Source organism: Elephantulus edwardii, unplaced genomic scaffold (assembly GCF_000299155.1).
Source record: "Elephantulus edwardii isolate Elephantulus edwardi_28Jun2011 unplaced genomic scaffold, EleEdw1.0 scaffold00104, whole genome shotgun sequence".
Classification (NCBI taxonomy): domain Eukaryota; kingdom Metazoa; phylum Chordata; class Mammalia; order Macroscelidea; family Macroscelididae; genus Elephantulus; species Elephantulus edwardii.
The window spans coordinates 5,976,496-5,989,583 of record NW_006399854.1 but is presented as its reverse complement, the minus strand read 5'-3'; the positions used below and the strand labels follow the sequence as shown (position 1 = coordinate 5,989,583).

General features: G+C 40.0%; 1 protein-coding gene across 1 annotated transcript; it reads left to right on the top strand.

Moving 5' to 3' along the window:
• The first annotated feature begins 7,205 nt into the window (after positions 1 to 7,205).
• Positions 7,206 to 12,803, top strand: LOC102870423 (d-3-phosphoglycerate dehydrogenase-like). The gene is made up of 5 exons (XM_006891826.1): positions 7,206 to 7,466; positions 9,690 to 9,822; positions 10,272 to 10,420; positions 12,248 to 12,400; positions 12,771 to 12,803. The coding sequence occupies exons 1-5, from the start codon at positions 7,206 to 7,208 to the stop codon at positions 12,801 to 12,803; spliced, it is 729 nt and encodes a 242-aa protein (XP_006891888.1).
• The last annotated feature ends 285 nt before the right edge of the window (positions 12,804 to 13,088 follow it).

Below are 13,088 nucleotides of genomic sequence, written 5' to 3'. Positions count from 1 at the left end.
ATCCACTTTGAGTTGGTTTTTGTGTATGGGGTGAGGTGTGGATCTTGCTTAAGTTTTCTACAGATATTTTTGCAATTATGCCAAAAGCATTTGTCAAAAAGCCTATTGTTTCCCAAGGAGTTGGAAACAACCTAAGTGTCCATCAACAAACGAATGGATAGAGAAGTTGTGGTATATTCACACAATGGAATACTACAGTGCACTGAAAAACAAGGAACTCATGCAATATTATTCAAAATGAGTGACCGTCCAAGACATTATGTTGAGTTATATATCTCAGTCACAAAAGGACAAATACTGCATGGTGCCACTGTGATAAAACAGGACTGACCTTGGGGTTGAGGGGAGACTGAGAAAGATGGGTTCAATAACATAATGCACTGAAACAGATGAGGGAGAAAACTATTTAAAAGGAATATGTGATTAGATATTTTTGTCATGACAGGAGTCCAGAGCAAAGGCTGCATAGTGTAGTGGACCTGGAGGGTTTGGGGGAGGGATTGTAAAACAATGAAAGAATTTTTCTTTTACTTTTCCACAAGGGAAGTGTACTAGGGGGGAGGGTTGGTAGGGGATAAAAATACAACAATGAATGAATGGTAATCCAAAGTCTCTGTAAATTTTCATTGAAATGAATAATAATTTTTTGTTTAAAAAAAGGCTGTTGTTTCCCCACTTAACTGATTTCATAGCCTTGTCAAAAATCAGTTGCCTATAGATAGATGGGCTGGTTTCTGGATTCTCAATTCTATTCCATTGATCTATGTGTTTGTCATTGTGCCAGTACCATCCTGTCTCGACCACCACAGCAGTATAGTAGGATTTGAAATCAGGGAATGAGATGTCCCCTACCTTCTTTCTCTTTTTAAGAAGTGCTTTGCTTATTCGAAGCCTCTTCCCATTCCAAATGAAATTGAAGATTGCCTTTTCCAGCTCATCAAAGAATGAAATTGGTATTTGTATTGGGATGCATTGAACTTGTAAATTGCCTTTGGTAGTATTGTCATTTTCATAATATTGAGTCTTCCTATCCATGAGCAAAGTATATTCTTCTATTTCTCCAGGTCCCTTTTTGTTTCTTGTAGTAATGTGTTATAATTTTCTCTGAATAGTTTTCTTTGAATAGATCCTTTGTGCTTCTGGATAGATTTACTCCCAAGTATTTAATCTTGTGATTAGCTGTTATGAAGGGTATTGCTTTATTTTTGTATTCTTATGGTAAGTTATCATCCATAGTGGGAGCTAAAATATTTTATCTTCAACAAAGATCAAATTCTCTTTCTTTTCTGCCAGTAAAATTGTAATCTTTAGATCCTAGGTTCTTATGAGTCCTATTATTTAAGAAGTGGATGGCCAATCTTGCTTCCTAGTCTGTCTTAATCTGGGAGCTCTCCTAAAATTTGTCGACCATAGATGACCTTCCTGTTATTTAACACAACAGTGGCATAGGTTTCACCATCTCATAAACCCAAAAGTTGTTATCTCAGTACAGCAGACTGTCAGACAAGTACTGTAGTAATAAGAACATTGTATCTCCAAATGCAGCAAACCTAAAATTTCGTGTTGTACCTCTAACAGCAAATGAGGCATCACACAAGACTCTTGGGCTCAACCAAAGGTTGGATGACAGAAGAAGAAGTAATGCCTTTGAGCATTGGAGAAAAGTACTGACCATTTCATGGACTGTCAAAAGAACAAACAAAGGGGAGCTCTGGTGGCTTAGTGGTAAGGAGCTGCAACTACAGTCCCAGAGGCACACGGTTCGAAACACCAGATGCTCTGCTGGAGAAGGAGGGACAATCTCCTCCCGTTCCAGTCAGATCTGATTTGACGGTACACTCACACAAAAATAATAACATTTTTAAAAAGAACAAACAAATATGTCTTGGAGAAAATGCAGCCACAGTTCTTTTTGGAGGCAAAGATCATAAAGCTTTGTCTCACAAACGTCAGGCATTTTGCTAAGAAAGGCTATTCCTTAAAGAGAGATCATCATGATTGGAAAGGCAAGGGGTTGTCAACAAGAGAAAGACTATCAACCAGGTGGACTGACACAATGACTGTTTCGATGGTCTCTATTGTGTAAAGATATGTATGGCACAAGATATGACAGGGTTCAGATCTGTTTTCCATAGGATAACTATAGGTCATACTCAACTTGATAGCACCTAAAAAAAATAACAATGAGTTTTCATTCTAGTCCTTGTACTGTATTCTTCTTCATATAGTACAAGTTCTAGGATTATTTTCTCAGCATAAAGATTAGATAAGTATAGTGGTAAAAGAATGAAACCCTGATACACAGTTTCTTGAAGTTCAACTACACTGTACCCCATTGTTTTATTTGAATGACTACTAACTAACTGCCTCTTGATCTAAGTTCACGTACCAGATAAGGACAACTTCCTGTTCTAGAATTTCCATTCTTTGCAATGTTATTCATAATTTGTTATATTCCAGTAAATTTATTCTGCATAATCAATAAAACACATGTAAATAAAAGTCTGATTCACTTTGCTTTCAAAGTGCTTTGATTTCTGCAATGATAACCCAACCTCTACATAATCTTCTGAATATGATTTGAATTTCTAATAGTGTACCTGCAAATTTTTGTAATATTAGATAAATATTTATTTGAATATATTAATTATATTGTTCTCTGTTTTCCACATCCTGCTGGATATCACTTCTTTGGAATGGGTATGCATATGAATTTCTTCTAGTTACCTGGTCAAAGGGCTGTCTTCCAAATGTTTTGCCATAGATTAGTGAAGACCTCAAGCACTGTATGCATGTTGAAATAGTTCAATTGATATTTTGACAATTTTTGAGACTTTGGATTTTGCTAACATCGTCAGTGAGTTTTGTACTTCTTTCTTCAGAAATGTTACCTCTTGTAGTAGTTGAACTTCAAGCAATTCTTTATGCTTGCAACTCTGTGTATTCCTTACATCTTTTTTTGATGCTTTCTGCATTAGTCAATATTTTGCCCATAGAACCTTTCAGTACTGCAAATCAAGGTTTGGCGTTTTCTTCCGTTCTTTCAGCTTCAGAAATACCAAGTATGCTTTTCCTTTTTTATTTTGTATCTTTGTCTAACAATACTTTGTTCTTCTTAAGGCTTCTTTTGAAATTGTGGTTAGCTGTCATGCTATTTTATAACATCTTCCATTAATTTCAGCTTCTCTACATTCTAAAACAAGTTTTGGAGTCTGCTTTTGAATCCATTTTGATATTTCCTTTCGTCTCTGTCATTTAAATGACGTTTTACTTTCAGTATATCTGAGTCATTGCTTTCATCCCATAACTCATTTGGACTTTGGTAATTAATATTCAGTGTATTAGATACATTTTTGAGATGGTCTTTATGCTCAGATAGGCTCAAGGTGACAACTTGACTTTAATGACAATTTTTTTTCCAATTTGTCTCTAACTTGAACTTGAATCTGGCAGCTGACTTCCAGCAGTCCGTCCTTGGGCTTGTTCTGATTGGTAATACTGAGCTTCTCCATTATCCCTTTACACAGATGCAGTTCATTCAAGATCTGTGCATTTCGTCTAGTGAGACACATTGTGTATCATCATTATGTATCTCATTGAATTACCACATTTACAATGAATAAGTAGAATAAGAGATTAAGTAGAGAAATAATTGGTGGAATTAAAAAGACTAAGTAATATTGTTAAACTGTAAAGCAAAATAAATACCTCAAAGATTATGCTAAATAAGTGTTTTGGCCTTTGTGATGGTGTGGCTTGAGAAAGAGATTTTTAAACAGCATACTGTAGTGTGTAGTGGCTGAAGATATAGGTCACAGATTCACCTCTTCCTAGGTGTCCTAGGATGCCCAAGTCTTGCAAAAAGACCAAAGTTACAAAGCAAGCATTCCAGATGTCTGACCACACTTTAGCTGAAATGTAAATTTGTTAGGTTATTACAATATATTTTTCATGATTCTAAGAAACAGACTGTTAGCTACTTGGCTGCAAAAAGAAGCTAGAAAAACACATGGATCATTCACCAAACAACAGGTTGCTGACATAAGGGGTTTAAAAATAATATTGAGTGAGACAATGGTCTTGCACAGAGTAGGTGCTCAGCAAATATAGAACAGGCCCACTCAGCTCATTGTCTTACACATCAGAAAGAAAGGGTAAAGAAGATTTGAAAGAAGTCCTCCAAAAGTTTTCCTATTTAAGAGAATTTTGCAAACCTTAATGAAAAAAAAAATATGTGTGAGGATTTTTCTATTAGAAAAGAATCATGAACATTGGTTTTTCACTGCACAAAAATAGAGATGTTTAGGTTCTGCAGAAACTGCAAACTTTGCCTGTGGCAAATTCATAAAATTTCATAATTTCACCAGAGGCAAAAGTGTCAAGAGTTTTCCTCACAGGAGTTATGTTCCCATTTGGAAATGTGAAAATTTAGCTCAGAAAGAAATCTGGATATGTTCTGCAAAAAAGTTTAAAACTGATTCCCTTATTTAGATGCTAAGTGCTGCTAAATTCTAAATGAGGGTTTCTAGCATTGAAGAAGATTATGAGGTCAAGAGTGAGATTAAAGAGAAGGAGAGAGAGAGGGAATGACACTATAGGACAGAAAAGGTCCTGCAAAAGATCAGAATGATATATTGATGTGTGTCCTAACCTCATAGAATTTGAGAGCTTGAAATTTTATTTAAAGGCCAAGTCCAAGGTATAAAATTCTCTAAAAAGGCCTCAAACACAGGATTCTCCGCACCCACCCACCCCCAGTCTCTCTGGGCAAGTTGTCAGAAGATGTCAGTCTTTGAAAGGAGACATCAAGCTGGGCAAGATAGAGTGTCAACAAAAGAAAAGCCTCTCAATGAGATGGACTGACACAATGATTAAAACAATGGACTGGAACATGAAGGAGACCATGAGGGTCTTGCAGGAAAGAGCAAGGTTTTGATCTTTGTCCATAGGGTCGCTATGAGTCATAATCAACTCAGCAGCCCCTAACATAATTTCTTCCCAAATCCAACCCTTTCTCTATATTTCTGCTTCTAGTGTTTTTCTTTGATGCAAACGGTGCCAGGTTTTATTATACAGTTTCAAGAAGAAATTATTTTTTGTATGCTTTTGTACTTTGGACTGAATTACCAAGATGTAATTTCCTAAAACAAGCTTTGGAAAAGAGCATAAAAGCAAAACGTAAAGGCGTTGCACAACATCTGATCCCTTTCCCCCACAGATTCCAAAGCCTCATAAATTGTATGCTTTGTCCTGTGGATCCCATCAATTTGGCCACAGGATTTTTCAATCACCATCTTGTATAAGACTCTGAAATTGGGCTTAGGGACAGTTGTACAACACAGGAAAATATTAATGAGTTGAATTTTAATCCCACCAATAAAATACTATTATTAAAGATGGGCTGTTATTGTTATGTACCATCAAGTTGGGACCGACACATAGCTGAACTTTCAGTGGGTTTTCAGAGACAGCAAACCACACAAGAGGAGACTGCCTATCTTTCTTCTGTGAAGCTTCTTGTGGACTTGAACCACATGTCTTACCATTAAGCTATCAGAACTCCCCAGAGGTGGACTAGAGATTGTGAATAAACACTAAAAACTGCTTCTTTAATAATCAAGATGGTATTTCTTCTATCCTTAAAGACTGTGTTCATTTTATTTTTCCTCTTTGATCCAGCCAATAGTATCTTTTTAATACTTCATAAAGAATAAATAATGTGAAAGGTTTAAAACATTAGAAAAATGTTTAGACTTATAATTCAAAGGATTATTTTGAATATATATCAGGAAATAGACTCAAATGAGATTATTACTAAATCTAGAGCCTCTTATTCCTCAAATGGAATTATCTCTAATATAAAGGAGACTGGGCTCATAAAACACAGTCAATGTGCCAACCTTCCCTAAACAAAGATGAAGAGACTATGCGGCCATTAGTAGCTCTGGCTTATAAAGCTTATTAGCACAGAGCAAATGCACCTACAGGGATGTTGTTTTTAATGCTAGGTGCCTTTGAATTGAGAGCAACTCCTAGCAACCCAAAGAACAGGTACAAAACTTTGTCTTACCCATCATCATCCTCATGATCTCCACCATCCTCAACCTCACTGTTGTCCAGGAATGCAGGAAGTGATTTGTCTGGAATCATTCATTCAGATGACAGTCATCTAGTAGTCAAGAATTAATAAGGCATGACCCGTCTCACAGTCCAATGAAAAAGTTGCATAAATAGCCAAATATCTCAAGCAACAAATCGTCCAAAAACATTGAAGGTACATTACCATATTCTACAGTCTGAGGGTCAATTCTGTTCGGCAGCTATGTGTCAGTTCCGACTCAACAGTCCACAACAACAACACAAAGACTCAGAGCTAGTAGGAAAAAGTGAGAATTCAGAGATACTGAGTTTGCCTGTAATATATAAATTATTGCTGTTGTGTACTATTAAGTCAGAAGTGACTCAAAGCAGACTCTCCAGTTTTTCAATGGTAGTAAGTCATACAGGAATAGATTGCCTTACTTTCCCCTGCAGAGAAGCTGGTGGATTGGAACTATGTACCTTTTTATTGTCAACACTATTATGATTTATAAATGACTAATATAAAAAATTCCTTACAATGGAGAACCTGAGGCTATTTCTTGTTTATTTCAATCAAACTCACTGCTAATAATTGACTCATAGCTGACCCTCCAGAAGATTTCTGCAAAATGTAAATTACACAGGAGGAGATCACTCATCTCCAGTGAAGCCAATGTGGGTTCAAACCACCAGAGAGGTGCCAGCTTTGGATTAGCAGCACAGCTCCTTACAAATTAAGCCACTAGAACCCCCTGCTTCTTGCTTTAGGAGATATATTCATTGGGTTAAGTTGACTGCTGAGTTTGAAGAGATGAAAGCTTCCATATAATAATAGTAAGTGGGAAACTAAAAGAGATGCCAAAATTACTTATGACACCTAACAAATTTCATAGAAATACCATATGCAACAGGAGTATGAATGAGCCTGGGTGACTGGAAAGAAGTACAGTCCAGAGAACACTCAGCAAAGGACTTGGTAAAGGTCAGCCATGCACATATATCTCAGAGAGTTACTGAGAGAGGTAGGTAAGGAAGAGTAAGGAAATGGGACATGCTGGTGACAGGTCTACTAAAGAGGGAGAACTGACAATGACCGAGGAAAAAGGAGGAGAATCCCCTGCAAAATGGGGTTCAATGAGAGTGATGTACCCTTTTCCCATCTATTGACATATCCCAAGCATTCTGTCAAGTTGTATTGTACTCTTATCTACTTAAAAGTGGACACTGATTCAGGAATCCGAAAGCCAGTGACTTTGTTTCCACGTGATGCTGCTGATCAAGAGGCCACACACCGAGTATCAAAGGATCAGGACTTACAGAATGGAACCAACACAGATCAGTACAGAAATCTCTGGAGGAAATTCAGACAATGGGTTATCCTGGACGTTAGATAAAAACCTAGTTCTGGCCGCCTTTTATGTGATCTGGTTCCCTTGCTGTGGAACAACGTAAGAGCATGCTTGAAGTGTCACAAAGATGTGGTTTGCACTTGATCTTCCCTACCTTGTTTTTGACATCTGAGACAAATTAGTTTTCTGATATAGACTTCCTTAAATGTGGTAATTCTGTGATCCTTGAGCAGAGTTCAGAGTTATTGTGCATAGGGTCTCTATGAGTCACAGTTGACTCAATGGTACATAGCAACAACAACAAGTATAGTTATAATCAAATTTAGACTATTTAAAGAAATTACCTAGTAAGAATTCAACAAAGATGAAGGAGTTCTGGGAAGCTCATGAAAACAAAGCAAAGTGTTGTAACTGTGCAAAAAGTTGGAGTCAGAAAGTCCTAAGGAAAGAAAGCACTCAGCATTTCTTGAGCTGAAGGAACTGAAGAATAAATTCCATCTTCAAGTTGCAATATTGAAGGGTTCTAAGGACAAAGTTTTGAATGCATGGAGGCCTTAAGTCTTATAGATTGCCACATTACTCATTTGAATTAACTCAGTACTGACTGTTCTTCACTAGAACCAAAGATCAATGGTTATTCGATCCATGTAAAATGTAAATACCAAATCAAAAAAGAAAAGGGAAATTGTAAAATGCATGGATAATACTGAGATAATTAAAAACTTAAAAAATTTATTAACTCAGAGAAATGAAAAGTTGTTGAAATGATAATGAAATATAATTTGAGTGTTAGAAAGAATAAGAAAACATTGGGATTTAGTGGAAGGACTGAAGGATAAAGTTATGATCTCCTAAGAGAAAAATCAGAAAGAAAATTGTTGTTTTTGTTATGTGTAATTGAGTCACCTGCAACTCATACATATAGCAACCCTATTTACAATCTCTCTGAAGCTGGCCCTGTCCTGAGCCAGTCTCACTGATTCCGACACACCTACCGCCATTGCCCTAGTAACTGTATCAATCCATCTCATCTGTAGTCTTCTCTTGCGCTGCCCTTTCACTTGTCTGAGCATGATGTCCTTCTCCAAGGATTGGGCCCTCCTGGCCACAAGCCCAAAGTATGTAAGATGGAGCTTCAAAATCCTTGCCTCCAAGGAGAAACTCGGCTTTACCCTCTCCAAGACAGATCTATTTGTTTTCTTGGAAGTCCATGGTATGTTCAAAATTTTTCCAGCACCACAACTTGAAGGCATCAATTCTTCTTCTGTTATCCTTAGTCATTACCCAGCTCTCTGATGCATACTAGTTAAAGTGAAAAATATTTTACAAATCCAGGATATCCAACATCAGCATATGTGAATTCAGAAAGGGAAATGAGGTGGAGGGAGGAAGAAAGAGAGAAATGATGAAAACAAAAAACCCAAAAACACCCTCAATGGGGAGAGTTAGGCCAGAACTGATAACCCAATGGCATTTAATTTTAATTCACTAGCTCCTCCACACGAGACTGATAGGCAATCTTCTCCTGTGTGATTTATCACCTCTGAAAACTCACTGGAGGGTCAACTATGAGTCATTTCTGACTCAACCATACATAACAAAAAAGAATATATATTTTCAGAATGAAAGGGTTCACTGTATTCCTAACATAATAATAAAAAAACCAAAAACACAAAAGTAAAATAAGCAAAAAGCATAATAAGTTGCACACTTAAAATTTCAGAGTGCCAAAGATATAGAAAAGATTATGAAAGATTGAGATCACAAATCATGAAACATACAGGAAGTAGACTAAAACTTCCCAGTGAGCCCCAGAAGAACTGCACAGACATTAAGAAACAAAGGAGGGGAAAACATGTGAAAATTGGTGATGAGAAAGCCAGGTATTCAAGCTAAAGGGATAAGCTAAAGGGACTAACACTCCATAGCAAAGCCACAAATCTTTTCATCACACTGAAATATTGATGTAAAAATCTGTGGGTATGTATGTTCTAAAAAGTGTAATAAAAATATTTTAAATTAAAAAAAAAGTGCATTGCAAAGTGGACTAGGGGAGAGGGTAGGGAGAGGCAGGAAAGAAATTGTGCAACAGTGAATGAATAATTTTTTCTTTTTTAAAAAAAGAACAATATCAGCCTCACCGGATTGTCATGGAAGTAAATTAGTGTTTACAGAGGCTTAACATATGTTAAGTGCTCAGTAAAATAGTAACTCTGATGAATAATAATAATAACACTCTTTTCTCTGGCTTCTGACCAGACTATAGGGTACGACCCCATCATCTCTGCAGAGGTATCTTCCTCCTTCGGAGTTCAGCAGCTGCCACTGGAAGAGATCTGGCCTCTCTGTGACTTCATCACAGTGCACACACCACTCCTGCCCTCAACAACAGGTGCGTGGGTTCCTGCCTTGTGGGTGTCGCGTAAGCCGTAGCCCAGAGCAGGATGTGCCCTCAGAGGATGCTGGTGAGCAGCCGTGGGGAGGACCACCAGTCTCCCGAGGCATGGTGATGCTCTAGTAGATGGCCCACATCAGGGAGGAATGGAGAGCAGGTGGAAATGCATAAGGCCCCTGGGCAAGTTTGGCACAGCCTGTACTATGAAGACTGCTGGGGGCAGGGTTTCCTGACTCTAGGATCCTTTTGAGACAGGAGCATCTCAGAGACTTCTGGGATGGACGTTGGCTTGGAGTCTATCCCAGGTACAAAAAAAAGGAGCTCCTGTCCCAGAGCATTTGAAAGGAGAGAGAAGGGACAGAGAGGGATGGGAGAGTCTCTAAAAGTGATGTAAGAGCACAAAGCCCAGGCACCATCCCAGCAGGAAACGCTGCTCTTTATTCCAGGATTGCTGAATGACAGCACATTTGCCCAGTGCAAGAAGGGGGTGCGTGTGGTGAACTGCGCTCGGGGAGGCATCGTGGACGAAGGCGCCCTGCTCCGAGCCCTGCAGTCTGGTCAGTGTGCTGGGGCTGCACTGGACGTGTTTACTGAGGTGAGTACCCAGCAGTTTGTGGTGGAGGAGGAGGGAGAGATGGGGGCTCGAGGCCTCATGGCAACGTAAGCCCAGTACGGTAGTGGAAGACTTTGGCTTACAGTTCCTAGTGTCCAGGGTAAATGGAGATCGTTTGCAAGAATACTCTGTTCTGAGGGGCTTTCATGTGCTGATTTTTGTGAGAAGCAAGTTTTAAACAGGAACTGGTCTTTGATATAGGGCTGCTCAGTCTGTTGCCATTTTGGTATCCTTAGGGGAAGATAGGGGTTGTGAATCAGTGCTGAACAGTTGCCAGCCTATTGATCTATGAGGACAAGGATTTAGCCAGCGGGAGAGCAATTTAATACACTGACCAGACCTCTGATGTAAGTGCAGTATCATCACTGGGAGAAGTCTCTCCTTAGGGCCCCACTGGCTTTCTTGTTCCTCTCCCCTCATCCAGGGCAGGAAGGAAGCCTGAGGAGAATGGTTAGAAGAGCTCCCAGTCTCCAGAGTGGGCTGCTCTCGCTAGGACTTCCTGTGGGAACAAAGGCGAGGCTCTAGGTCTTATCTCCCTTCGTGCCTTGTCCTCACACCTGGTGAAATGTGGATTAGGGGGACAAATGCATTGATACTTTTCCCCTAAGCACTTTGTCAGCATGTGTCAGAGCATCCCTCCTCCCAGGACAGAAGAAGAGACATGGATTCTGGATCAGGTGGTTAGGGGGTGTGTCTTCCAGTACCTATTAGCTGTGTGGCATGAGCAAGCCACTGGCGCTCCCTGAGCTCCTGTGGTGCATTGTGACTTAGACTCAGGATCATCTCGCTCGGCTGCATGAGGTACTCCTGGAAAGAGTGGCTTGCCTGTCTCTGTATGAGCATCCTTTCGAACACTGCATTTTTGCCCCAAACCTGTTATCCTGGGCATCCTCACAGTACCTATTACATGACCTGGACTCAGGGATATGTGGCTAAAATTCAGAAGGAGCAAACAAAGCACTGGAAAGAGGGCAAAAAAGAGAGGCCTACATGACACTCCCAAGGGTAGTACATTCTTGTCAGTGTGCAAAAGGGGTGGAAGGGACTCTGGAGGTGGGGTGAAGGTGTCTCAGGTAAGTGGCCTGCCCTGGTGAGAACTAGGGTACAGATACACCGTGTTGAGTGCCTGTGAAGAGCATGACGCAGTGATGAGAACCTGTGAGGCACAGTGACAGTAATTGCTGCAAAGATGCAGTGCTGGGGAGTCTTAGGAGGAAAGCAACAACCCTGCTACTATCCACTGAAGACTTTTCTAACAGGTGCATAAAACTAGACGTTGGCAAGTTGACCGTTTTATGGCAACACATGGGTGTGTCAGAGTAGAGCCAGGCTCCTTGGGCTCTTCACAAGCTGATTTTTTTTGGAATTAGACAGCCAGGCCTTTCTTCCTACTTAGCTCTGAGTGAACTCACACCTCTAATCTTTCAGTTAGAATTAACAGCTGAGTGAATGGATCACTTGTACCACCCGGGCGCTCCAAGGGTGTAATCCCCACAATGATGTTATGAAGTGGAGGGTATTAACTTCATTTAGTGGAAAGGGAAACTGAGGCTCAAAGAGATTGAGATTTGCCCAGAGACACATAGATGGTAGGTGGTAAGGCTGGGATTTGACTCTGGTTCACAGTTTTTGCTATCTTCTTTGCTCAGGTTGAGCATCTGTGAGCAATCTGGGTATAAAATGAATATCCACCTCAATAAATCAGAAGTAGAATGAGCAACTGCTCTTGTCTTCTTTCTCTACAATTTCTGGGGGAGAGAAGTGTGGTCCAGGCACTGCAGCCAACCAATAATGTGTCTTCCTGGACAGGAACCACCACGAGACCGAGCCTTGGTGGACCATGAGAATGTCATCAGCTGCCCTCACCTAGGTGCCAGTACCAAGGAGGCCCAGAGCCGCTGTGGGGAGGAAATCGCTGTCCAGTTCGTCGACATGGTGAAGGGGAAATCGCTAGCAGGGGTCGTAAGTATGGCTATGAGAAAGGCATCTTGTTGGGAGTGGTGTCCACATGGGTGAGGAGTGATGTGGTGCACTGAATCAGCCCCTACTGTGTTGGGTACACAGAAGCATCCCCTCTCTAGCCCTACTATGAAGCTAGCAGGAGGAGCTACCAGCTTTGCCTGCTATACTGTAGCCTTGCTGTAGAGATTGTAGACCTTAACCCTACCCAAGCTTAGCCTTTAAAAAAAAGGCTCCTTTGTTCTTCACCTTCCTTGGAAAGGACATGTTGCCAGGGTGACAATAAGATTCAGTAGGTGAGAGGAAGGCCCCTTTGCAGAATGCTCACCTTGGTAAGCTCAATGAGTCTTTTTTTTTTTCATGTCTGCCTTAGGATCCTAGTGAGGATTTCCCTATCCCTAAATGAACCCTCTATACTAGCTTTTTCTCAAATCATCATGATTTCCTAAATAATCTCCTTTTTTGTTGCTGTTGCTTAATTTCAGTTAAACAATAATACTTAATTGTGCTCATGCAAAACCTATACCTAGACCAGGAGATTATGCAAACAGAGCAGGGGAACACTTCATGCTTTAAAATTAAGAATGGAGTGTGTCAGGGATGTATTCTCTCTCCATACCTATTCCGTTTGCATGCTGAGAGAATTCTTTGAGAAGGTGGACTCTATGAAGAGGAATGTGGCATCAGGATT

Bases quoted from the DNA above. Each gene is read 5' to 3' on its own strand.
- LOC102870423 (XM_006891826.1), top strand. From the start codon at position 7,206: ATGGGGTTCAATGAGAGTGATGTACCCTTTTCCCATCTATTGACATAT. The intron at 9,823-10,271 runs GTGCGTGGGTTC...TCTTTATTCCAG, and splicing joins ACTCCTGCCCTCAACAACAG to GATTGCTGAATGACAGCACA. The intron at 10,421-12,247 runs GTGAGTACCCAG...CTTCCTGGACAG, and splicing joins CACTGGACGTGTTTACTGAG to GAACCACCACGAGACCGAGC.